The sequence below is a fragment of the Nicotiana tabacum genome, chromosome 11 (assembly GCF_000715075.1).
Source record: "Nicotiana tabacum cultivar K326 chromosome 11, ASM71507v2, whole genome shotgun sequence".
Taxonomy (NCBI): domain Eukaryota; kingdom Viridiplantae; phylum Streptophyta; class Magnoliopsida; order Solanales; family Solanaceae; genus Nicotiana; species Nicotiana tabacum.
This window is the reverse complement of record NC_134090.1, coordinates 175,096,565-175,120,582: the sequence shown is the minus strand read 5'-3', so window position 1 is coordinate 175,120,582 and position 24,018 is coordinate 175,096,565. Positions and strand designations below refer to the sequence as shown.

At 35.4% G+C, this 24,018-nt stretch overlaps 3 protein-coding genes across 5 annotated transcripts; 1 reads left to right on the top strand and 2 right to left on the bottom strand.

Moving 5' to 3' along the window:
• Positions 1-1,456: 1,456 nt before the first annotated feature.
• On the bottom strand, positions 1,457-9,730 carry LOC107765216 (putative inactive DNA (cytosine-5)-methyltransferase DRM3). 2 transcript variants are annotated; one of them, XM_016583839.2, is made up of 11 exons: positions 9,593-9,730; positions 7,546-7,688; positions 7,342-7,470; positions 7,068-7,164; positions 6,797-6,843; positions 5,528-5,632; positions 4,627-4,726; positions 4,269-4,384; positions 3,717-3,819; positions 3,467-3,534; positions 1,457-2,919 (listed from the first exon to the last, which is right to left on the bottom strand). In XM_016583839.2, the coding sequence occupies exons 2-11, from the start codon at positions 7,546-7,548 to the stop codon at positions 1,570-1,572; spliced, it is 2,118 nt and encodes a 705-aa protein (XP_016439325.1). In that variant the 5' UTR covers positions 7,549-7,688; positions 9,593-9,730; the 3' UTR covers positions 1,457-1,569. The 2 variants fall into 2 exon arrangements, with proteins under 2 accessions (XP_016439325.1, XP_075081839.1); XM_075225738.1 differs by lacking the exons at positions 6,797-6,843; positions 7,068-7,164; positions 7,342-7,470; positions 7,546-7,688; positions 9,593-9,730 and having other exon boundaries at positions 5,503-5,632.
• Positions 9,731-13,502: 3,772 nt separating this feature from the next.
• Positions 13,503-14,014, bottom strand: LOC142166139 (secreted RxLR effector protein 161-like). Its single transcript, XM_075224565.1, has 2 exons — positions 13,735-14,014; positions 13,503-13,684 (listed from the first exon to the last, which is right to left on the bottom strand). Exons 1-2 carry the CDS (start codon positions 14,012-14,014, stop codon positions 13,503-13,505), a joined length of 462 nt encoding a protein of 153 aa, XP_075080666.1.
• Positions 14,015-21,212: 7,198 nt separating this feature from the next.
• On the top strand, positions 21,213-24,002 carry LOC107765217 (S-adenosylmethionine synthase 1-like). Of its 2 annotated transcripts, none has more exons than XM_016583842.2 (2): positions 21,213-21,371; positions 22,690-24,002. In XM_016583842.2, exons 1-2 carry the CDS (start codon positions 21,238-21,240, stop codon positions 23,879-23,881), a joined length of 1,326 nt encoding a protein of 441 aa, XP_016439328.2. In that variant the 5' UTR covers positions 21,213-21,237; the 3' UTR covers positions 23,882-24,002. The 2 variants fall into 2 exon arrangements, with proteins under 2 accessions (XP_016439328.2, XP_075081842.1); XM_075225741.1 differs by lacking the exon at positions 21,213-21,371 and adding an exon at positions 22,475-22,595.
• The last annotated feature ends 16 nt before the right edge of the window (positions 24,003-24,018 follow it).

Genomic DNA, 24,018 nt, shown 5'->3' with positions numbered 1-24,018 from the left:
TATACTAGTATACCACTTATGAGCTATGAATTTTTCAAAAGAAGGTAACAAATTTCAATAATAATCTATAAAATTTAGGAATCAAAAGTCATTTTAGTGTCGTGATCTCTCAACCGCTTTCTTTTATGACAATATCACAATAATATTGATGTATGCTTCTTGTTATAATTAAAGATATGGAAGAAAAAAGCCCGTGAAATTTTCTGAATTCACATTTAAGTTCACAGTTATAATTATTTTGATTCACAATTTCCTATTTGTCCAAGGAGAAGCTTTTTCAACTGACCTACATAAAAGAAATAGTGGCTAAGCCTAGCTTAATGGTGTAGAACTGGCACAAGATAGCCGCTCTAAAGGGTTGTTATTTAGGAATTAGTCAGTACGTCTTGAATTTCAGTTTTTCAAATTTTTTTGGGATAAAAATGTCCTGAATTGTCCTGAAATTAAGATTTTTAGTTTAAAATTTCAGGACAAAATAAGTACTGACTAATCTCTAAATAGCATCCCGAAGAATGGTTATCTGTGCACTTGCCCCTTAATGGTAGGAGCTCAAGTGCACCCCTTTTGTAGCTCAATATAGCATCATGTGGGAGACATTAAAAAAAAAACAATTTGGGTGTACAAAACGTCCCGCATCTACATAAAGCAGCCCGTATTTACGTATAAAAGCAGCCTGTATTTACGCAAGGCCGGGAAAGGGCCACCAAAGGTGTGTGACGGGAACTTAAAATTGCAACTCATAGTGCAAATCTCAGTAGCACTCACGAGAAGGTTGAAATTTAGCTCCAATTGTGACGGACCTTATAGGATCATTGGTAACTTCATTGACAGACCTTCAAGACAAGGACAGTGTGAAGATGCGAGATTGTAATGTGTTGAGAACGATGCCAAAACTAGTTCGAAGAAGGAACGCAAATATTTGTCTATGCACAATAATTTTGATAGGGGCAAAGCTACATTGAACACACTTCGTCGAAAAATTACACTGCATATATAGGTAAAATATTAGATTTTAGTGGTATATAATATTATATTGAACACCCTTTATCGGAATTTTTTTTTCACTTCTTTCAAATTTGAACACCCTTTAAGAAATTCCTGGCTCCGCCATTGTTATCACGTAACCACAATTAATAAACCTTAGATAAAGAATACATGTGACACTCATTGCTTTGGTGCATGGCCCAAACAAGAGCATTATAAAGATGTCTGAATACAAATGCCTCTTCTTAAAAATCGCCCTTGATCAAGTCAGTTGACGAAATCCATGAATGACTGTAATAGCACACATCCAACAACAACAACAACAACATACCCAGTGTAGTCCTACAGGTGAGACTAGGGAGGGTAGAGTGTACGCATACCTTATCCGGAGATAGCACACATATATTCGAAATATAATAACGTGCACGTCCAACTACTAAAATAGATAATCTGAAAACTAAGTAATGTAATAGTCACCGTTCTCCATTTAAGCTTTCATATATTAGAACTTCGAAGTCATAAACTAGGACAACATACTATTAAGCTCAGTCCATATGTTCCTACAAAATAAAGCTAAGGAACTCACTAGTTCCGTCCCATTGCATTTCTTACACGTTGTAGGACACGCACAAACTCGTGAAACAACATGAAATCTAAACTTGCATGACTATCAGTATCTGCAAATAAATTACCTTTAGAAGAGTATGTGCAAGGACTCTGGCATACGATGAAATCAAAACCACCAAACTTCTTTATCAAGACCTCTACCTTGTTACTGGTCAACTTCTGAATGTCTTCAATCTGCACAAGTTCTCCTGTTTGTCCCGAACTACTCCACCATTGCTTGAGAATTCTCCGGTTTTTATCAGAAGCCTCTACGGAGACAACAACTTTTAAGCGAATTCCAAGGCGATGCAATGCAATTTCAGCTCCACCAGTTCCAGTAAAGATGGACAAAACCGTCAATCCTCCAGGGTACAGAGACTTCAATACAGAGAGATGATAAGCCAATGTATCTATCTGGAAGCAATGTTTCAGTGACAGAAGTCTTTCCATCAGGCTAAACCCAGCATTTCGGGTGTGATTTTCTGGGTAGCCAAGAATGCGTTCTATTTGTTCTGGTGCTACAGGTGCCATTTTGTAGCGGCCAACCCACACTAGATTCAATATCTGGCAATGGTGGAGGATATCTCTTTGTCTGTCAACCGCAGGAAACCCCTGGGAATCACTAACTGTTCTTTCAAGCCTATCACATAGCTGAGGTACACAAGATGTCTCAGAATTGATGCAGCTCAAGTGTTGCCTGGTATCCCATGATGGCCACCATTTTTTGCTATTAGGAACTATTTCTTGAATCGTCATTGGTGGTTTTGGAACAATGTGAAATCGCTTTTCAGTAGGAAGATTATGTACATAACCTTCTTTACGACTCAAAGCTGAGAAAAGTTGAGTATTAACAAATTCTGGTTCAATGGCATGCAAAAACTGAGAGATTCTTACCCAAGAGTCATGAGATAAGTTCATTACATTCCCATAAAAGAAATAGGGAGCTTTAGCCGCCTCCTTATCAAGGGTCCTGCATGATTTGGGCATAGACAATTTCGGTGTCTCTTGGCAATCCAGCACTCTTGATCTTTGGTGAATTGCTCTTCGAGAAACTGGAGTCCTCGTGGCATTGAATGGCCCTAAGTTTCTACTGGTCATTTCTTGCCATGCAGGGCCAAGAGAACTGCCAAAGGCTTCATCATATTCTGGTTTCGGCCTTTTTAAAGTGTTTATCTCATCAATATAGTTCTCCTTTGGCCGTTTCCCTTTAAGCTTTTCCAGTATGTTAAGTTCTCTAGATTCAGAGGTATCCACATCACATTCCTCTTTCTTAACAGCTAGTGGATGAAATCCAATCGAACCATTCCTGCTGAGAGAGTTTAAGAGATGCTGCAAACAAGTAAAAAACAAAATAAAGTTACAGTATTCTCAAACAGAAGCACACTTATAAGGAAATAAGATCTCAGATAAACAAAAAGTATCATAACAAAAATAGGAGAACATCTATATGTCATTTGAAAAAATACAGTAGTTTATCTAAATTAATCTAGTTGTACTAGTGTCTTCACAACTTTAAGCATCAGAGATCACACTAGAGAAAAAGGACCAGAGCATGTTAATAGTTGACATCTTTGATGAGCAAAATGGTAGCCCAGGTATCAATTCTAACATAATGCTTCGTGCAAATAATGAAGAATAATCATCCCCAAGAATTCCGTAATAGCTAATGGTGAACTACAGCTGCAACCACACCATCAGGGAGTTTCACTTAGGAAAGGCTATAAGATGGTTGTCGCAATTGCTTGAAACCTCTTTGCTCCACCGTTGTCCTATTTTTGGTCCCAAAACAATTGAAACAAGCTATTGGATCAACAAATAAGAAATTACCATAATTGCAAGTTTTATGGCACTACGAAAAGAGAAAAGGAGACATTACCTTGTCCATTCTTCCACTACTAGGATCTATTATTGAATTTGCAAGCTCTTCAAGAGGAACTTCAGAACCTAAAAGGCAGAATATGAAAGCTAAATGAAGCATCTGTTTAAAACCCTGGCTGAAAAAGAGAGCTTAAAGACAGTAAGGAAATAATTTACCAAATAAGAAAGGCTGCAGTAGAAACACTACAATTTCAAGAGGCAAATAGTTACTGGTGGAATAGACACTAGCAAAGAGATAATTTGCTCACCATACTTCTCAATAACTGCAGAAACTTCATTCTCAGAGAAACCCATGTCAAGCAATTTTAACGTCTTCTCCATGATCTTAAACATAGCCTCGGTGCTGCATTCCTAGACAACAAAGTTGATATTAATAGCACATGCCACTTGATCAATGGTAGGAAATAAGACATTTGGGCTCATATAGTATGGAGCAGGTTAGTTATAGCAAATAATCCATTCTTAAATCACATTCAAGTCAGAAAGAAGGAAAGGGGTATAAAACAGTTATATGAAGCAATTAAATATTTGCAAGTGCAATCTTTGCTCCAGGTACATGACAAAAAGCCTCCTATAATAATTTTTAAAGACAGATGATTCAAAGGATCATTTTTCCATAAGGTGAGCTATATGATTATTCAAATACATCTCTTTGGTAGATCTACAGCTAGATTGAGTGATCTGTTCAGTTAATGTAACTTCAGCATATTAGCTTGTCCACCTTTCTTGTACTCTTCTTATGCTCCATAGTTTTTTCTCCTACCAAATGCTCAAAAAAGAGTTGAACATAAATCACTAACCTTGATCCATTCTTTAATCTCAACAACAGAATCATCACCGTCATCTTTTTTACAATTTTGAGCGATTCGAGCAGCAAAGATTAGATTAACTAGTTCGTTGACAGGAGCAGCTTCACCTGCATGCAGGATGAGGAGTACTTTAGTTTAAGTGATTGCCTATTTAAAGCAAAAAGAAACAGACAACAAAGATAGCATGATTAGGAGGATTCTGCTTAACGGACACAAGCTCAAAATTGGCTATCAGCTATACAGCATGATTGGGAGGATTCTGCTTAAGAGATGAGAAGAACCATAATACCACAAGAAAAATCCTAGAGCATTTTTGAAAAACACAAAAAGCTACAGCTATTTCACATACCAAGTTTACCGATTGCAAATTCGACTTCGTCCAAAGAGAAACTCATTGCTAATAAAGATGCTCTCTTGTCATCATGAACTCCACCACAAGGATCAGGCTCCTGCAACAGAAAAAGGAGACAACCCAAGTCGCATATCCTCTTTATCTTTCTTAATTTTAATATTATGTAAAAACGCATAGGCTAAGAGCTTGAAAGCATATTACCCACAGTTTTCATTGCATAGGATTTTATTCCTAAAATGGCGTACAGACTGAAGCAATATGCATGGGCATGAAGTACATAGATTATTCTACATCTAATATGCATCAGTGTGAAAAGTTGGGGTACACATTGCTATTGAAACAACGATATTCATTAGCAATGACCAATTTATCATTTAAATGAACAGCCCACTGTTGTACCAAAAGGCTTTCTGTTCTATACACCATGTTGAGAAAGGCCAACCACTTCTTTTTTAGTGGAGCAATATAACTTCATTCAAAGAAATGATTTTGAATAAAGAAACAGACTTTTCTTTCATTGCTTCTTTCACTGGCATGAACCACTCTTATAATAATGTAGTTCTTTTCCTGGCTGGATAGTGGATTCTCTCTTCTATCCATCTTAGATTGTACATGAAACTTCCTCCCCAGTCTACAAAAATGATTAAAATGACCTATACAGTAGCAAAAATTGCATCTGTTTGCCTTTATACCTTCAACAATTTTTCCAACCTGATTACTTTTAAGCTGTGAATCTCTTGGAATAAAAGCATCCATGTCAAGAGGACTATCCATTTATCCGAACCAAACTCCACAATTGTATTAGAAAGTTTACTTGTTAATTCTTATAACCTAGTAAGTAGTAACCAACATTTATAGAAGCACGTAACTCACATCACGTAGAACCATATTACTTCACCTCTTTTATATGTACATCTCCGTCATACTTGGCAGAACTGTTTGTGTCCTCATCATCACCAAACAAGCTATCGAGAGAATCTGACGAATCTGCTCTAGGAGGATCCTATTTAAACACATCAACAACATCAGTTCTGGTTATTCTGATGATCATTATACAAATGATGGCATAAGGAATAATCTACAACTGAGCGGCACAATGTTTTGCATCCATCATTAGCACAATTTGCAAGTGAACTATATTTTCATTGAAATCAACAAATCTACTTTGTTTCTAATATCAAACCTAACAGGAAATAAACTTGAATAGAGGAAAATCAAAGAAACTCGAGAAAATTAACCAACTATTTGAAGCATAGGCTGTCCTATGAAAACGTGAGAAGAAATGGTATAAAGGTCCTCCGGGAAGGACCCAAATGTGCCTTGACTGGAAGCAAAAAATCTGTAACCACAGATGATTTTACTTATAAGTCCTCTTATTCATTTTCATACATTTCAAATGTATCACAAAATAATACCAAAAAGCAAAGAACTTGAAAGCATAAATATTATAGAAAATAGCAGGAGCAAAACTATATTTGACTTCATTGGTGTTTCTAAGAGAAAAATGAAGCGAATCATTTATTTGCTTGGTGAACATGTGGGAACAGTGAAATACCTATCTGTTTTTTGTTTTTTTATTGCTATAAATACTTCTTTTGTTTTTAAAGAACAAAATGAGAAGACCAAAAGTGGCCTCCTTGTAACTTTTATAGTGTATACATGTCTGACCTTTTAATGAATGCACAACATTTTGGGGAAAACTAAAAGGGAAAGATAGACATTCGATTAAGGAGATAGACCAGCATATTCTATATTTCTGCTAGTGATTTGAAAAAGGAAAAAATGAATAGCTTAGCAAATATTTAAGACACAGAAAGTATTACTGACATTTTGCGAAAGTACTACTCACTTTATTATACCACAAGTAAACATCTGTAGAGGGGCACTTAATAGCTACCTAACCAGGCACGGAGGACCCTAGAAATAGAAGTTTTACATGTCCAACTTCTTTGATAGACGAAGTACTCACTCATTCTTTTCTCTGGAAATAAACATCGATTAGAAAACTTGTATGATAAGAAGTTTTACGTTGAAAGAAGTAAAAAGGTCTCGAGGGTGGTTGACAGTTAGACAAAGAGGAGTAACATGTTGACGCATTATTTAACGCAAGAAATGAGCAGCATCAAAGAAAAAACAAAAGTACCACACATCAGAAATATTTACTTACAGAATTTGCAACAAGAGTCTCCAGTAACAAGTCAATGTTGCCTTCACCTAGATTGAAAAGAAAATATCCCTTCTTACGTTACTCAACTGTAATAACAACCAAAACTTTTAAGAAAATTTATGAGTTGGAACCCTTGGTATTCTTTACTTTTTTCTTTTTTTTTTAAGGTGGTGGTAGCCTTGGTATTCTTTCTCCAAAATTCAGTAGCAAAACAACTTGCCAACACAATTTCACAATAGATTAAAACAGAAGTTAGTTTTCCACTACATACCATTTTCCTCAATTGCTTTGTCAACAAGTGATGCATTGAAACCCATAGCCAGAAGAGATGATCTCACACTGCTGCCTGATGAGCTTGCAATGTTGTCCTACAGATGCATTAGCATCAAAAATAAGATGATTACAGAGGTGATGAATATTAATGCTACCACCTGATGCTAAACAATATTACCAAGGCAGCATATGCGTCGACTTCGAATAAAACATGGCAACAAAAATATTACCAAGGAGGAAAAATCAGCTAAATGCATTATTTCTTTCCTTACCCCTGTAGGCCTTGTATATGTGTATAGAGATGGAAATTCACAATATGGATCTTCAACTTTAGGCATGATTCCACTCACACCTTCGGGCTTCGAAGAATTTTCACTATCTGAATATTCTGGTAACTCACACTAGAATAAACAAAGAATGATTAAGAACACAAGCAATGGAATAGCACCATACACATTAAATGTTCATATGTATACCATTTTAACGTGAAACTGGAGGGAGCAAAGTTAGACAATGTCTCTTATGTGCCGCAACAAAAGCATAAAACTGTGCTTTCCTTGGCCTTTTGCAGGTAAAAATGAATAAATGATACTCAAGGGTAAAGAAAGAGTGAATAATCCTGCAGCCAAAAACAAATGAGTCATTCGAATCAAACGCTGAGTATTCATATAGCGGAGCTCAACTTACATAGGATTGAGGCATAGTAAACGTGCAGCCCAGATTCATAAAGCAAAATGAAAAGCTTTCGGCAGTGTTTTTCTTTTTACTAAGTATCAAATGGGCTGAGAGTTTGAAAGGTAGTAACATGCAATGAAGTAGCAGACCAAACACTTGATAGGCGGACTCCCGTCTGAAAACCATTTGCTGAGACTTTCCTCTTGTATGGGTCAAGTAATAAAAACCCAAATACTAGTTACAAAGAAAGTTTTAACCTTTTTAAGTTTTGGTTACATTCTCTTGAAAATCCTAAAGCTTTTCTACGTGGCATAATACCAGATGCACGCAAGCTGGCCCAGACACCACCGTCATAAAAACAAAACAACAACAATAATAATAATACCAAAATATTATTATTATTATTATTATTTATAATAATAGTCTGGTGTCTTGTGTGACAAGAATGTGCCGTTGAAACTTAAAGGTAAGTTCTACAAGGTTGTAGTTAGACCGACTATGTTGTATGGAGCAGAGTGTTGGTCGGTCAAGAACTTTCATACCCAGAAGCTAAAAGTAGCTGAGATGAGGATGTTGAGGTGGATGTGTGGGCATACCCGGTTGGATAAGATTAGGAATGAAGTTATTAGGGAAAAGGTGGGAGTGGCTCCTGTGGAGGATAAGATGCGGGAGGCGAGGTTGAGATGGTTCGGGCATGTTAAGAGGAGAATTATAGAAGACCCAGTTAGAAGGTGCGAGCGGCTAGCCTCAGCTGGCAGCAGGAGGGGTAGAGGTAGGCCTAAGAAGTCATGAGGAGTGGTTATTAGGCGGGACATGGCGCAACTGAAGCTGACTGAGGACATGGCCCTAGACAGGAGGGTGTGGAGGTCAAAGATTAGGATAGAAAGTCCGTAGGTAGTCGAGTATTTCTCTTTGTCTTACTCAATTCGCTAGCATTAGTGTTAGTATGATATCTTTTATTCATAAATGCTATTACTACCTAGAGTTTGACTGCATTCTTGGATTCGATCTTATTTCATCTTGCTGTTATTCATGCTTGTTGTAATTACTTTTTCTTTTTCAGTCGTTCTCTAGCCGACGGTCCACGGGAAACAGTCTCTTTGCCCTTCCAGGAGTAGGGGTAAGGCTGCGTACAACTTACCCTCCCCAGACCCCACTTGTGGGAAACTACTAGGTTTGTTGTTGTTGTAATACCAAAATATCAAGTCGGTGCAATCGTCTTCATCATTATTTAATACTCCAAAAAACCTTTTTCTTCTCCACTCGTATATTCTTTTTCTTTTTTATGACAGTCATGGGAACCAGCTTATGCGCACCTCCACTATTCCACCAGGTATGTGCTATCTCCCACCAGTAGAGGTACCGGATAACTCTATCGACCAAGGCTTAGGAAGATAGAAAGAAACCACCTAGTGTTGTTTGTTTATATTAATATCTCAATTACTATAAGTATTAGGTGGACTAATTATTCTAGTCCAAATCAAGCAGTACATTACATTTCAACCCCCCCCCCCCCCACCCACCCACACACACACAAAAAAAAAAGAACAGTTCAAGAAAAATGGGAGCCAGTGTACAATTTAACTGGAAATAAGCAGTAATTAAGTACTTAATTCGCCAATATTCAACAACAAATGCACATAATCCATCAAATAACAAACGCCTAAATTTTACACCACCTCCGCCTCCGTAAAAGTCTAATAAAACCATTTCAATTTTAATATTTACATAGGCATTAACCAACAGCTCCAAATTGATATATATTTTTTCATATTCAAATGCATGAAGGTTTAGAAAATTAATTGTGCATGCACATATTTTACCGGCGGGAGAGGAATGGATGCTGACCTTTAGCTGCGGCGAAACTGATCGGAGAATTTGCCGGAGGGTGAAATTCAGACTGGGAGCTTAACTCAGCAGTAGGTGAAAATAAAATATTGGAGTTCGTGTAACATCGGTTACAGCATTGTTACCCATTTACGAGGCGGGTCAAGAGACGGAGCGAACCGCGAGACAAGAGATAAACGGCTGAGATTATCTTGTGACCAACATGTACAGGTAGATGACTAGATGCCATATGTTACCGATATTGTCCAAATTTTACCGTATACAGTATCCAATTGCATTTTTTTTTTCCTTTTTACTATTCCTTACATATTAAGGGTTGTGCTTGGTTTTCATCATTATTTTCCGGTGTTTGATACGCAAATTTAAGAAAAATAATTTCTCAGGAGTATTGATAAATAATTTAGATACAATAAACATAAAGCCATAAACTTTCGAATCAACAACCTTTCGAACTCACAAATTTCATAAACTTCTGGACCGCTAAACTTTCGAACCCGTAAACTCTATAATTTCTAAAGTCGCAAACTTCCAAACACATAATCCTCTGAACTCATAACCTTGGAACTCATAAAATATCAAACTTGTAAACTGAAAAAAAAAACCATATTCTATATAACTTATTCTATAAATTGACGGGGTTAGAGTAGGTGAGTGGTGCAGAAAAATAAAAAAAAAACAGGAAATTGAAAAATACAAAAAAAGGGTAATAAATAAATTTTTTTCTAGGGAGTTTTGCAGGATGGGTGGTGACGAAAAAGAAAGAAAATGTAAAATCTGAAAAGAAAAAAAAAAGAAAGCCATTTGGGAGAGGGGGACGGGAGAGGTAAGGTAGGGAAGAGAAGGGGGAGGGGGTTGGGTTAGATGTGAGGGAGAGTTTTTGGAAATTGTTTTCCTAATTTTTTTCTAGGGAAGTCATTTTCCTCCAATTTTAGGAAAATATGATATCTAGGAAAATATTTTTCAAACAATTTTGTGCAACCAAACAGTGAAAAATGAGAAAATATTTTCCGAAAAATATTTTTCTTCAAACACCCCCTAAATGAGTATTTATTTGAGGAAAAAAAAAGACAATAATCTCTTATGTTCTAGATAAGATTAAAGTAATCTGTTAAATAACTCCTAAGTAATTTTGGTCCTTCAAATTTATTAAAAAAAATGAGCATTTCTTTTTTATCTTACTTAACTATTAGAACTAGCAGAGATTGTGTTAGACAAAAGAAAGATTTAATAAAAACTCACATTGGAGGTAAAGCTTTGCAGTTTTTATTACTTTCGTCTAGTGTCGAGTGTAATTTTTGTCATCTTTGATTGATTATTGACGTGTAGCGTAATTTTTAGGGTTGCATTTTCTTGATTTGAGTAGACTTTTCATGATTCTCTAGTTAAATATTTTTTTTATTTTCATGTTAAATCTAACAACACTAGTTTTTAAAACATTTGATTAAAATAAAAAATACCATTTTTAATAACTTAAAAGGATAAAAAAAAATGCTCATGAGTATATTCAAGGTATTATTCGAATCAACCCACAAACATAAGGAATTTTTTTTGTTATTTTCTCTATTTATTTTTTTCAAAGGCTTATTATCCATTGGCTTCCTTTTAATGTATATTTTTCGTGTTCATTTATCTTCGGAGAAACATCTTTAAATGGTCCTTGATAGTTAATAGTTGTAAGATGTACCTTCACTATTCAATTTTCACATTATTATTTAAACGATATTTAATTTTGTATCAATTATTAAATTCATACCCTGTATTTTAAATTCCAAATAAAAGTTTGGCAGCAGATAGAAGGAAAGAAAAAGACAATAAAAGATGGTTCATTTTGAGTCCCAAACCAAAATAACGCAAATAACTATCTTGTGACAAAAGAGTGTAAAGCTAAGTTTGAGCAAAATATCGCATGAATTAGGACCTTTACCCGATATCTCATGTTAATGGCCATTACCTAATTTTTAAGATACAAAACATATGAAAAACATGTGTAATGCATATAAAAAAAATTAAGACGGTTCGGTTCCAAATGATCGTGCAAAACACGTGTAGATTTCAAGTATCGTATAGAACAGATAGATTCCAAGTGTCGTGCATAGCACAGGTAGATTTCAAATGTCGTGCATAGCACAAATAGATTTCAAGTGGTCCTGCAGAGCACGGTTAGGTTCTAATTAATCGTGCAAAGCACATGTAAGTTTTAAGTATCACAGTGAGCATAGATAGATTCCAAATGGCTTTACAAACCATAGATAGCACGAGGTAGATTCCAAGTGGTCATGCAGAGCACTGATAGGTTCTAATTGGTTGTGTAGAGTGTAAGAAAAATGAGTAGATAATATTGACTAAGAAAACAAGAAAGAAAGAAGAATAATTTATCAAAAATACTGTGTTACAATTTATCAAAAATACTGTGTCGTGGCAAGTCACTACCTTGAAAGCGATTGCAAATTATAAAGATCGGTCGCTCCCCAAAGTTCCACAACACCTCCAAACACGTGCACTTATGGCTGGAAGTTTGGAATTTGCGCAAAACAATTGCCGGAAAATTCTTTGAAAAAGAGAGATGAAAATGTGTTTTCTATGTCAGATTATTCACAAAGAAGACTGCCTTTTGTAGGTAAAGTTGTTGAACAGTTACAGATGATAAAATTAATCTGTAGTTATTATAGAAAATAAAATTGAGTCGTTACCCAATTAACTACAGCTGTTACGAGAATTAAATCATGGTTGTTACAAAATAATAAATTGGACGTTACAAAATCCAATTCAAAGAGAAAGAATTTGGACATATTCTGATAAGCATATATTTGGACACTTTTCTGATAAGCTCAAAAATTAAAGAAATAATTTTAGCAAAAATCAGACTTGGATTAGGCCTCACGTATATCTCGCGCGAAAGAAAGAGGGGGGGGTGCAAATCGACCCATTTTGCCTTCAGGATCAACTTCTCATGTACGCAAGACCGCTCCCTTTTACTAGTTCTTTACAAGCCCAACAAAGAGTAATTCATTATAAAGTGAAAAAAAAAGACTTTCCACAACCAATAAGGGACACTTTGTCTTTTCATATGTTATGTATAAAGAAATATTTGACGTTGCATTATAAAATATAAAATAATGCCAACAATCCCCCACTAATGCAAAAACAAAATAGAATAAGAGTAATTCTGGGCAAAAGAAGGAACATATACTTAAGTGTCAATATCTTTCGATTTGAATTGACACGTAGTGAAGTGAGACAACAACTAATATCCAAAAAGTGAAATACTATTGAACTGAATGGACATTAGTAGAGACCCCACAACAGATACTATATCCTTAATTCTATTTAAACTCCGCGATACTAACAAAGTGCTTTTATGGTCATGCACGTACCTTGGGTCTCATGAGTGTTCTAGAAAGACATCCCAAGTCTTTCATAAAAGGCGACTGCACCTTTACACTTACATAGGTGATTCCATCAAGTTTATCTACACATAGACCACCTTAAGGCTATAGAATCATTAAGAACAAAATAAGCTCAACCTTATAAAGCACTACCGCACGCCATAAGAATGGAAAATGTAGTGCATATTGAGGTCTCATATGGCTTCGTTTGACTACAGATGGGTATCCACCATACTTTCTCAATCCATGGGCTTTAACCCAATCCCCCTCGACGTTTCAAGGATAACTTTCCTTGCCAAACTTTTGGTTAAAGAATCCGCCAAATTTTTTTGGATCTTACATATTCCAAGGAAATAACACCATGTTTCAACAATTGTTTTACCGCACCATGTCTTATGCGGATATGTCTTTTTCTTCGTTGTACACACTATTTTTGGCAATCTCAATTACCGCATGTGAGTCACGGTGTAGAGAAACTAGTGAAGCTTGTCTTCCCCACTAAGTCATGTTTGCCAATAAGTTTCTCAACCACTCAACTTCTTGCCTGCCAATCTAAGAGCAATGAATTCAGACTCCATAGTAGATCGTGCTATACAAGTCAGTTTTGAAGACTTCCACGAAATAGCACCTGCACCCAAAGTAAATACATAGCCACTAGTGGAGCTAACTTCATCATTGTCAGTAACCCAATTTGCATCATAAAATCCTTCTAAAACAAAAAAAAATTATTAAAATGCAAACACCAATCTATAATACCTCTCAAATACCTTAACAAACGATGAACAACATTCCAAAGTTCACTACTGGGATTGTGAGTATATCTACTCAATCTACTAACAACATAAGCAATATCTGGTCGTGTATAATTCATGAGAAACATTACACTACTAATTATCTTAGCATATTCAGTTTGAGAAATACTAGATTCCTTATTCTTTCTCAAGTGTGTGCTAGGATCATAAGGAGTTCTCACAGGTGCTACATCAAAACAATTAAACCTTTTCAATATAATGAGACTGGGATAACGAAAAACCATTAGAAATTCTTTTAATTTTAATCCCTAAAATCACATCTGCTGCTCCAAGATCTTTTGTTTCAAATTTAGAAGACACAGAATTCTTAGTCTCATTAACAACATTCACATTAGGGCCAAGATTAACATGTCATCCACATACAGACATATAATAACACAATCTGATCTTATCATCTTGGAATAAACATAAGTATCAGATGCATTAACAACAAAACTATTACCCACCAATGTGCTATTAAACTTTTCATACCATTGCTTAGGTGCCTACTTTAGACCATACAAAGATTTTCTCAATTTGCATACTTTATTCTCCTATCCTTGGATCACAAATCCCTCAGGTTAAGACATATAGATCTCTTCCTCTAAATCATAATTTAGGAAAGCCGTTTTAACATCCATTTGATGTATCACTAAATTATGAATAGTGGCTAAAACAACAAGAGTTCTAGTAGTCGCCATCTTAGTCACAAGAGAATAAGTGTCAAAGTAATCAATGTTTTTCTTTTGGTTAAAACCCCTAATAACAAGTCTAGCCTTATATTTCTCAATTGTACCATCAGGTCTCAATTTCTTCTTAAATATCCACTTGCTACTTATGGGTTTACAACCTTTAGGCAAATCAGACAAGTCTCAAGTGTGATTAGAAACTATAGAGTCTAATTCACTTTTAATGGTCTATTTCTAAAAACTAGCATCTATTGACCCCATTGCTTCACTATATGTCTTAGGGTCTTCTTCTATTAAATAGATTAACACTAATTCATCACTCAAAACATCAAGATCAATATTTTCAGTCAAGAAAGTAGTAATAAAATCAGGACCAAAGTTAGCTTCAATTCTACGCCTCTTACTCCTTCTAAGTTCATTTTTATGCTCATTAGCAGTAACACTAGAAGAAGACACAATATGAGAAATAACAGACATAGATGTAGAAGCATTATTAGGCACATCACTAGGCATATCAGTTTTCAATGGAAAAACATGCTCAAAAAATTCTGCATCTCTAAATTCACAAATAGAACTATCATTCAAAGACATAAATCTATATGCAGCACTATTTTAAGCATAACCAATCAGAATAGCATCAAAAGTCTTGGGTCAAACAATTACTTGTTTAAAATCAGGTAGACCAACCTTAGCCAAACACTCCCACACTTTCAGAATTTTCAAGTTAGGGGAAAACCCTTTCCATAACTCATACGGAATTTTATCCAATTTTGTATGAGGGACTTTATTAAGAACATAGCATGCAAATAAAACAGCTTCCCCCCACATATTATCAGATAAACCCGAACTCAAAAGCATAGAACTTATCATTTCCTTAAGGGTTCTATTTTTCCGTTCGGCTACACCATTTTGTTGGGGAGTATAGGGAGCACTAACCTCATGTATAATATCATTTTTCTTACAAAAGGCTTTTAGAATATTAGTACTATATTCACCACCCCTGTCAGACATAAGTCTCTTGATTTTTCTATCTAATTGATTTTTGACTTCTGCCTTGTATTTCAGAAACATATTTTCAGTCTCATCTTTTGACTTAAGAAGATATACCTTAGTGTATATAGAAAAGTCATTTACAAAGGTGGTGTAGTATTTCTTTCCACTTTTACTAACAGTGTTTTTGAAATCTGCCAAGTCTGAATGCACTAGTTCAAGAAATTCTATTTTTCTACTAGTTACATTCTTAAAAGGCTTTTTGGTATGTTTTGCTTCTACACAAACAAGACACTTAGAAAAGTTATAACATTAACTGTAGGAATTAATTCTATTTTTCCAAGTCTCTTAATAGAAGCAATATTAACATGATCTAGTCTACTATGCCACAAATTAATAGACTCAACAATATAAGCAGAATTGAAAATACTAGCATTATTAGTAATCTCTTGAGTGATATTCAGTACAAATAAACTCCCACTAAGGTAACCCTTCCCAACAAAGTCTCCCCACGAGAAATAACAATTTTATCAGATTCAAAAACAAGTTTAAGACCTGCTTTATTGAGAAGCGCACCAGAAATTAAGTTTCTACAAAAGGAGGATACATACAGAACATTGTTCAAGGCTAAGGTTTTTCCAAAAGTTAACTTAAGGAGAATTTTTCCTTTACTCATTACTCCAGTTGTAGTGGAGTTACCCATGTAGACACACTCGCCATCAGCAGATTCTTCAAAATTGTGAAACAGCTCCTTGTTGGCGCAAAGGTGCCTTGAAGCGCATGTGTCCAGTATCCAGTCAGTCTTGTTAGCCATCATGTTTGCCTCAACAACCACAGCAGCAATGACATCACCACCCTCATTAAGGTTAGCTTGGACTGGAGCTTTTCCTCCATTCTTTGAGCTTAGTCCTTGTGTTTGGTTGCACTGAAAAGCCTTGTGGCCAATTTTGCCGCAGACATAGCATGGTCTTTTCGACTTTTAAATATGGCCCTCCAGTTTATTGAAGTAACTCTGCTTCTTCACATATACTTTCTTCTGACCTTTCTTTTGTTTTCCTTTAAACCTGTCTTTCACAAAAGTATGAGAAGATTCTACAAGGTTAGCTTTAGAAGAATTAAGAGAGAGAGAATTCATCTTATCCTTAAGCCATTCAGACTCCTTATCTTTGAGACGGTTTGCTTCCTCAGTCCTCATGTGATTGATCAGTTCTTGAAGAGTTAAAGTTTTCTTCTTGTGTTTCAGTTGATTCCTGTAATCACTCTAGGAAGGTGGAAAATTTTCAAGCAGAACATTAGCCCGAAGAATCTCACACATCTCCATGACTTTGTTCAAAACATCAGCAGTCAAGTTTTCATACTCGTGAACCTGCTCCATGATTGGCTTATCGTCAACCATCTTAAACTTGATCCACTTACCAACGACATACTTTTTTTCGGTGTCATATGCACCATATTTCTTCTCCAAACTCTTCCATATGACTTTAGCAGATTTATAATTTATAAACAAATCAAAGAGAGGGTTAGTCATATGGTTAAGCAGATGCCCTCGAACAATTTTATTATCCTTTTCAAATTTCTTTTTAACAACATCATCAGGAACAACAGTAGCAGCAGTGTTAGAACTAACAGCAACAACATCAGCAGATGGTTCATTAAACAAAACATAATCAACTTCTAATTGTTCAAAGTAAATTAAAAATTTCTAAGACCAACACTTATAATTGTTTCCATCTAAAGGCCCAAGTTTTGATAGATCAGGAAGTGTTTTATTCAAACTGGTAGCCATTTGTCAATATTGTATATTAAATCGCTTTCATATTATAAGAAAAATGAGTAGATAATATTGACTAAGAACAAGAAGGAAAGAAGAACAATTTATCAAAAATATTGTGTCATGGCAAGCCACTGCCTTGAAAGCGATTACAAATCGTTAAGACCGGTCGCTCTCCAATGTTCCACAACACCTCCAAACACGTGCACTCGTGACTGGAAGTTTGGAATTTACACAAAATAATTGCCCAGAAATCGTTTGAAAAAGAGAGATGAAGGTGTGTTTTCTATGTAAGATTATTCACAAAGAAGATTGTTTTTTGTAGGCAAAGCTGTTGAATAGTTACAGATGAAGAAATTAATCTATAGTTGTTTGTTAGCTTATATGAGTCCACCAAACTATAGAGCACCTGATCCTCTATGAGTTTCTATTGAGAATACTTATGAAGCAGTAAATAAAGGAGACACAGATTTTTACGTGGAAAAATCCCACTCAAGGGGACAAAAACCACGACTTACACTTGTAGGCTTTCAACTTTACTAACCTGTAAACACCTATTACAAGTCACTTTGTAATGACTCTATTACAAAGAATTCAACTTAACTAACTTGTGATACTCTTACCACAAGCCACTTTGTCACTCTCTAGCTACAAAGACTTTAACTTATGACTAGACCTAGTCACAACATAAACTCAGAGAGTTTAGTGATTTTACAAGAGGGTTTCCTAAAACACAGCTTCTAAGAAAGCCAGATAGGAGTTACAATGAAGAACAAATAGCAAGATTACAACTCAACTACGGATACACATAGACTCATTGTGAAACTGATTTCTTTAGTAGAGTTGCCTTCTTGTTCTTGATTCACTTGTGACTTCAATACTGGATGAACACTTTTCTGCTTGAGAGAATATCACTAAAATGCTCAAGTAAATGTATTGTGCCTTGTACCAGGTTGTTATACTACCAAAGACATCATAATGGTGATGTCAATTCTTGATACACGCTTCTTCCCAATAAGAAATGACTACCGCACTATCTGCTACACTGTCGCGTGTACAGTATGCAGACAGTCACTTTTTGCATTTGCGTTCCAGCTGTTGTTGACTTGTACTTCTATAAGAGAACTCCAAGGGATCAGGTCCCTGTTGTGTTCCTATTTGTAGTAGTTCATTTGCTGAATATCAGACTGAACTTTGTTCATTTGAGATGTGTACCAAGTGAGTCAGGTTCTCTATCTGGTTCTTTAACACTAAGTTTGTTAGATCATCAAAACATAAGAAACATAAGATAAAGACATTGAGAGCCCACCATTGTTACAGAAATCAAAATTGAGTCATTACCAATTAACTACATCTGTTACAAGAATTAAATCATGGCTGTTACAAAATGATAAATTGGACGTTACAAAATCCAATTCAAAGAGAAAGAATTTGGACATATTCTGGTAAACATGTATTTGGACACATTTATGATAAGCTCAAAAATTGAAGAAATAATTTTAGCAAAAACCAGATTTAGATTAGGCCTCACGTATATCTCGCACGCAGGGGGCGCAAATCGACCCGTTTTGCCTTCAGGACCAATTTCTCATGTGCGCGAGATCACTCCCTTTTACTAGCTCTTTACAAGCCCAACAAAGAGCAATTCAATATAAAGAGAAGGAAAAAACTTTCCACAAGCAATGAGGGACACTTTGTCTTTCACAAAAAACAAAGAAGTAAAGAAGAAAAAGGGACTACAAAGAATTTTTGACTTTACATTATAAAATATAAAATAACACCAACATAGAGTACGGGTAGGTTCTAGCTGATCATGCAAAGTATGAGTAGGTTCCAAGTGTCGTATAGAACACGCGTATGTTCTAAGTATTGTGCACTATGGGTAGGTTCCAGCTGTCGTGCATAGTACAGGTAGGTTCTAAGTGACTGTACAAAGCAGCGGCAGGTTACAAGTGATCGTCCAGAGCACGAATAGGTTCCAAAGGTTGTAGAAAGCATGCATAGGTTCCAAGTGACCATATAAAGTACGTGTATGTTCCAAGTGACTGTGCAAAGCACATGTAGGTTCCAAGTATCGTGCAAAGTACAGATAAGTTTCAAGTAGCCTTGAAGAGCACAAGTAGGTCCAAGTGACCTTGCAGAACAAATAGGTTCCAAGTGATCGTGCAGAGCACAGACAGATTTCAAGTGTCGTGCATAACACAAGTAATTTGGATTCATGTTGGAAAGATAAACATTCAATAAGAAATGCAATTCTATACCTAGAGCTTGAATGTGAACCTTTGATTAAAAATAAAAAAGTACTTATCGCTCCAGCGCAACCCTCAATAAAACATTACATAGGTAGGTTGGATTTTGGTGAGGTTGAATTTGTTGGAGGGAAGATGGGTTTGTTACGAGACAACATCAACATGAGAAGGATGTTTCAACTTTATAGCTCTATGCGAGAATAGCATCTCTTAATATGATAACTAAGCTTGTTTCTACCCACTAAATCCAAGTCTTATTCTTCCTAAAAAAACACAGACATCTACCAACCAAGCCATTACACGTCAAACACAAGCATTACACTTCAATTTAAATTAATTGATTTTAGTTATATGAGTTACTAATATATTTTTTTGCTTTGTAGAATTAATTTCAACTAGTTTGAATCGCTTATATATAACTTTTATTCTTCCCGTACGGTTTATTTCTCATTAATATTTTATGAATTCCATGAGATTATAAATCTGTCACAATTTTTATCCATGCAAATTTCGATCTAACTAATCCTGTTTTAACAACTCAATTATGATTGTTAATTTCATTCCTAATAAGCACTCTCTCATTTTATCCTCTACTTGTATTATTTGTATATTATGTCTAATGTGACCATTTTTAATTTTGTCTAATCGTGTATGATTGCATATTCCTTCTAACATTTTACATACCACAATACTAGTTTTATGGTTACTGCAAGTTCAGTACATATAATTGTTCTATATAAAAAAAATGATCTGAAAAACTAATTACATATGTTTTATATAATTTCATTGGCCCCAACAAATTGCTCACTCTACTTTCACGTTATATTATGCTTCTTCACTCTAAATATACTTAATTTCTTTTAAACTTTTTAGCTTTTCAGAAAACATAAAAACATTTATTTATTTCAAATTCGTACTTATTACCTCAATTAGTGAAGTATTAATTAATAAAAGGAGACTTTTAATAAAGATAAAACATATTTTAGACAAATACTGTTGTGATAAAGATTATTAAATAAATATTTGTTTTGAAGTGTACAATTCCCTTACAGCTTGTTTGGATGGTTGTTACTTATTATATTGTATCGTACTGTTATTTTAAATATAATGTTTGTTTTGATTGTCACTTAAATTTTATTGTATCGTATTGTTAAATTTGTCGTTACAAAGTGTCGCTTAATGAAACGACGGATTTGGTGTGGCAACATCGTTACCTTACTTTTTTCTCTCATCTTGCCCTTCCTTATTATTAAATAATCATATTTTATTCTTTATCCTGCTTTTTTAGAGAATAATTCTACTTTATATCCTATTTTTTCTTGATAATATTGCAAGTTTATTCTTCATATTGTCGGTGCGTGACATCATGAGACAACGGTAAACGATACAATCAATCCAAACGTTCTATTAATTAAACAATACTGTACAATACAATACGATACATTATGAAATGACACGTAACAACCATCCAAACCAATTGTTAGAAAACAGATATATACAGAATGTATATTAAGCAATTTTTTTATCATTTAAATACTTCCTTAACCGACAATAAATCAAACTTAAATTCATATTACTGACACCACAATGATTGGACCAGACTGAACAGAGCTGGATTTATTGGACAGCAGTAAAACCGTGTCTACCGACACTAACTCTGTATTAAATTCTTTAATACTATGGAGTTGAGCTGTTTATTTAAGGTAGTTTGACTAAATTAAGGTAAGTCATAAATATGAGAATCCCAACTACCCCAGTAAAAATACATAATGAATCTACCTCATATTATGATCAAAATTACTCCCATTTTCTTAATATATATATGTCCATCTTTCATTACCAACTTCCTTGCCTCTCTATATTCTCATTTTTACAAGATCCCTTTTTGCACCAACTCTTTAAGGTCTCATTTCTCTATCCCTCTCTATTTCTACATTTAGTTCTTTGTGTTTGCAGTGCTATTGAATTATTTGTAGTATTTTCTTTTTTCTCTTTATAGATTTGATTCACGTAAATACTTGCATTAGTATAGGTTATCTACACTATACCCTAGGGGTGTGGCCCTATACTCTAGTGATCCTGCATAAATGTCTTTGTGTACTGGGCTAATCCTTTAGATCTAATTCACATATTTTATGTTCTTGAATTTACGGAAATGGTCCAAACTTAGGTCGTGAGATGCTGCTTTTAACTTAGTCTAGTGTATGTATTCTTATTCTTGGGTTTATTTTATTTTTTTAACTTCATGTTTAAGAGGAATCTTAAGAACACAAGAATTGAGATAGATCTGAAGCTTATTTATGTGTAATATCAATCAAGATTCATACTTTGTTAGTCCATCGGAAATAGCCTCTTTACCAAGGGAGGGTAAGGACTGCGTACACATTGCCCTCCCTAGACCCCACTTGTGGGATTACACTCCAGGGGTGGAGCTAGAGTGCCGAGAACGAGTAACTTTGGTTTGAACCCTGTATTTTTCTTAAAAAATTCATTGAATATGTATAAACTATTAATTTAGAACCCAGTAACTTAAGGCGATTAAAATCCTGAACCCATAAGCTTGAAATTCTGGCTCCGCCTCTGGACTTGTTGTATTCATACTTTGTTAAAAACTTAGGATACTACGTCTGTCACTACATTCATGGATTTTTGGGGTCTGTTTTTATGATCATTTGCAGTATACTATAGTTCAATGGAATAACTTACTCATCCCTAGTGCTTACACCAATCCAATAGACACATGATATGTATCTTTACATAAACTGTTGGTTATCTCTTAACCATAGTTAATTAATACACATTCTTACCTCAAGTTTGTCACTTACCATTGTATATTAATGTAGTTTGGTGTGAATGTACCGTTGTCAAATGACAAATTGATGTGACAGTGTGTATCAATTAAGTATGATTTAGTGACTATGTTGCTCCGACTCTCTGAAAGTATCGCCAGGTGTGTGTTGGATCCTCCAATAGTAGTGCTTGATGAGCAAGACTATCATCGAGAATAATAGTGCTTTTTGTCAAGCCTGCAAAAAGTTTTTTGGAGGATCCGGCAGGGGTGCGATAGCATTTTGATGAGTCCATGCAACATAGTTTGGTGATAACCGTATGTTTTTATCGAATTGGGGTAAACACCATGCTGGATAAATTTCTTTTTTCAACTCAATTGTGATTTTTGAATTCTTCTCAATTACTGATATCATCCAATTTTTTATATACAGCTTTAAAGAAATGGAGACATTCTTGTTCACATCTGAATCTGTCAATGAGGGACATCCTGATAAACTCTGTGACCAAGTATCTGATGCTGTACTTGATGCTTGTCTTGCTCAGGATCCTGAAAGCAAAGTTGCTTGTGAAACTTGTACTAAGACCAATTTGGTCATGGTCTTTGGTGAGATCACCACCAAAGCCATTGTAGATTATGAGAAAATTGTTCGTGATACATGTCGTGCTATTGGATTCGTATCCGCTGATGTGGGGTTGGATGCTGATGACTGCAAGGTTCTTGTGAACATTGAACAACAGAGCCCTGATATTGCGCAAGGTGTTCATGGTCACTTAACCAAAAAACCCGAGGAAATTGGTGCTGGTGATCAGGGTCATATGTTTGGTTATGCCACTGATGAAACCCCTGAATTGATGCCCCTTAGCCATGTTCTTGCTACTAAACTTGGCGCTCGCCTTACTGAGGTTCGCAAGAATGGAACTTGTGCTTGGCTCAGACCTGATGGTAAAACTCAGGTCACTGTTGAGTATTACAATGACAATGGTGCTATGGTTCCGGTTCGTGTCCATACTGTCCTCATCTCCACTCAACATGATGAGACTGTCACAAACGATGAAATCGCCCGTGATCTCAAAGAACATGTGATCAAACCTGTGATACCTGAGAAGTATCTTGATGAGAACACCATATTCCACCTTAACCCTTCGGGCCGATTTGTCATTGGTGGACCTCATGGTGATGCTGGTCTAACAGGCCGAAAGATCATTATCGATACTTATGGGGGGTGGGGTGCTCACGGGGGTGGTGCATTCTCAGGAAAGGATCCAACTAAGGTTGATAGAAGTGGTGCATATATTGTAAGACAAGCTGCAAAAAGCATTGTTGCCAATGGTCTTGCTAGAAGGTGCATTGTGCAGGTTTCATACGCCATCGGCGTGCCGGAACCTTTGTCTGTGTTTGTTGACACTTATGGAACTGGAAAAATACCAGATAAGGAAATTCTCAAGATTGTGAAGGAGAATTTTGATTTTAGGCCTGGTATGATGTCAATTGACTTGGATTTAAAGAGAGGTGGCAACAACAGATTCTTGAAAACTGCTGCTTATGGTCATTTTGGTAGAGATGATCCTGACTTTACATGGGAAGTTGTTAAGCCTCTCAAATGGGACAAGCCTCAATCTTGATTCTGATGCAGTTGTTTTTCTATATTCAATATCTTAAATTTCTTTTATTCTTGGTTTAAGAAATATTGTTCTTAACTTTCTTGGTTAAGTGGAGTATACTTGGTATTATTGGTTGAGGTTATAAGCTCTTTTGCCTT

Bases quoted from the DNA above. Each gene is read 5' to 3' on its own strand.
- LOC107765217 (XM_016583842.2), top strand. From the start codon at position 21,238: ATGAATCTACCTCATATTATGATCAAAATTACTCCCATTTTCTTAATA. The intron at 21,372-22,689 runs GTCTCATTTCTC...TTTTATATACAG, and splicing joins TTTTGCACCAACTCTTTAAG to CTTTAAAGAAATGGAGACAT.
- LOC107765216 (XM_016583839.2), bottom strand. The intron at 4,727-5,527 runs GTGAAGTAATAT...TTTCTGTTGCAG, and splicing joins GAGATGTACATATAAAAGAG to GAGCCTGATCCTTGTGGTGG. The intron at 3,820-4,268 runs GTTAGTGATTTA...TTTGTTGTCTAG, and splicing joins AGATTAAAGAATGGATCAAG to GAATGCAGCACCGAGGCTAT.
- LOC142166139 (XM_075224565.1), bottom strand. From the start codon at position 14,014: ATGGTTTTTCGTTATCCCAGTCTCATTATATTGAAAAGGTTTAATTGT. The intron at 13,685-13,734 runs GTATTATAGATT...TTGTTTTAGAAG, and splicing joins TTTGTTAAGGTATTTGAGAG to GATTTTATGATGCAAATTGG.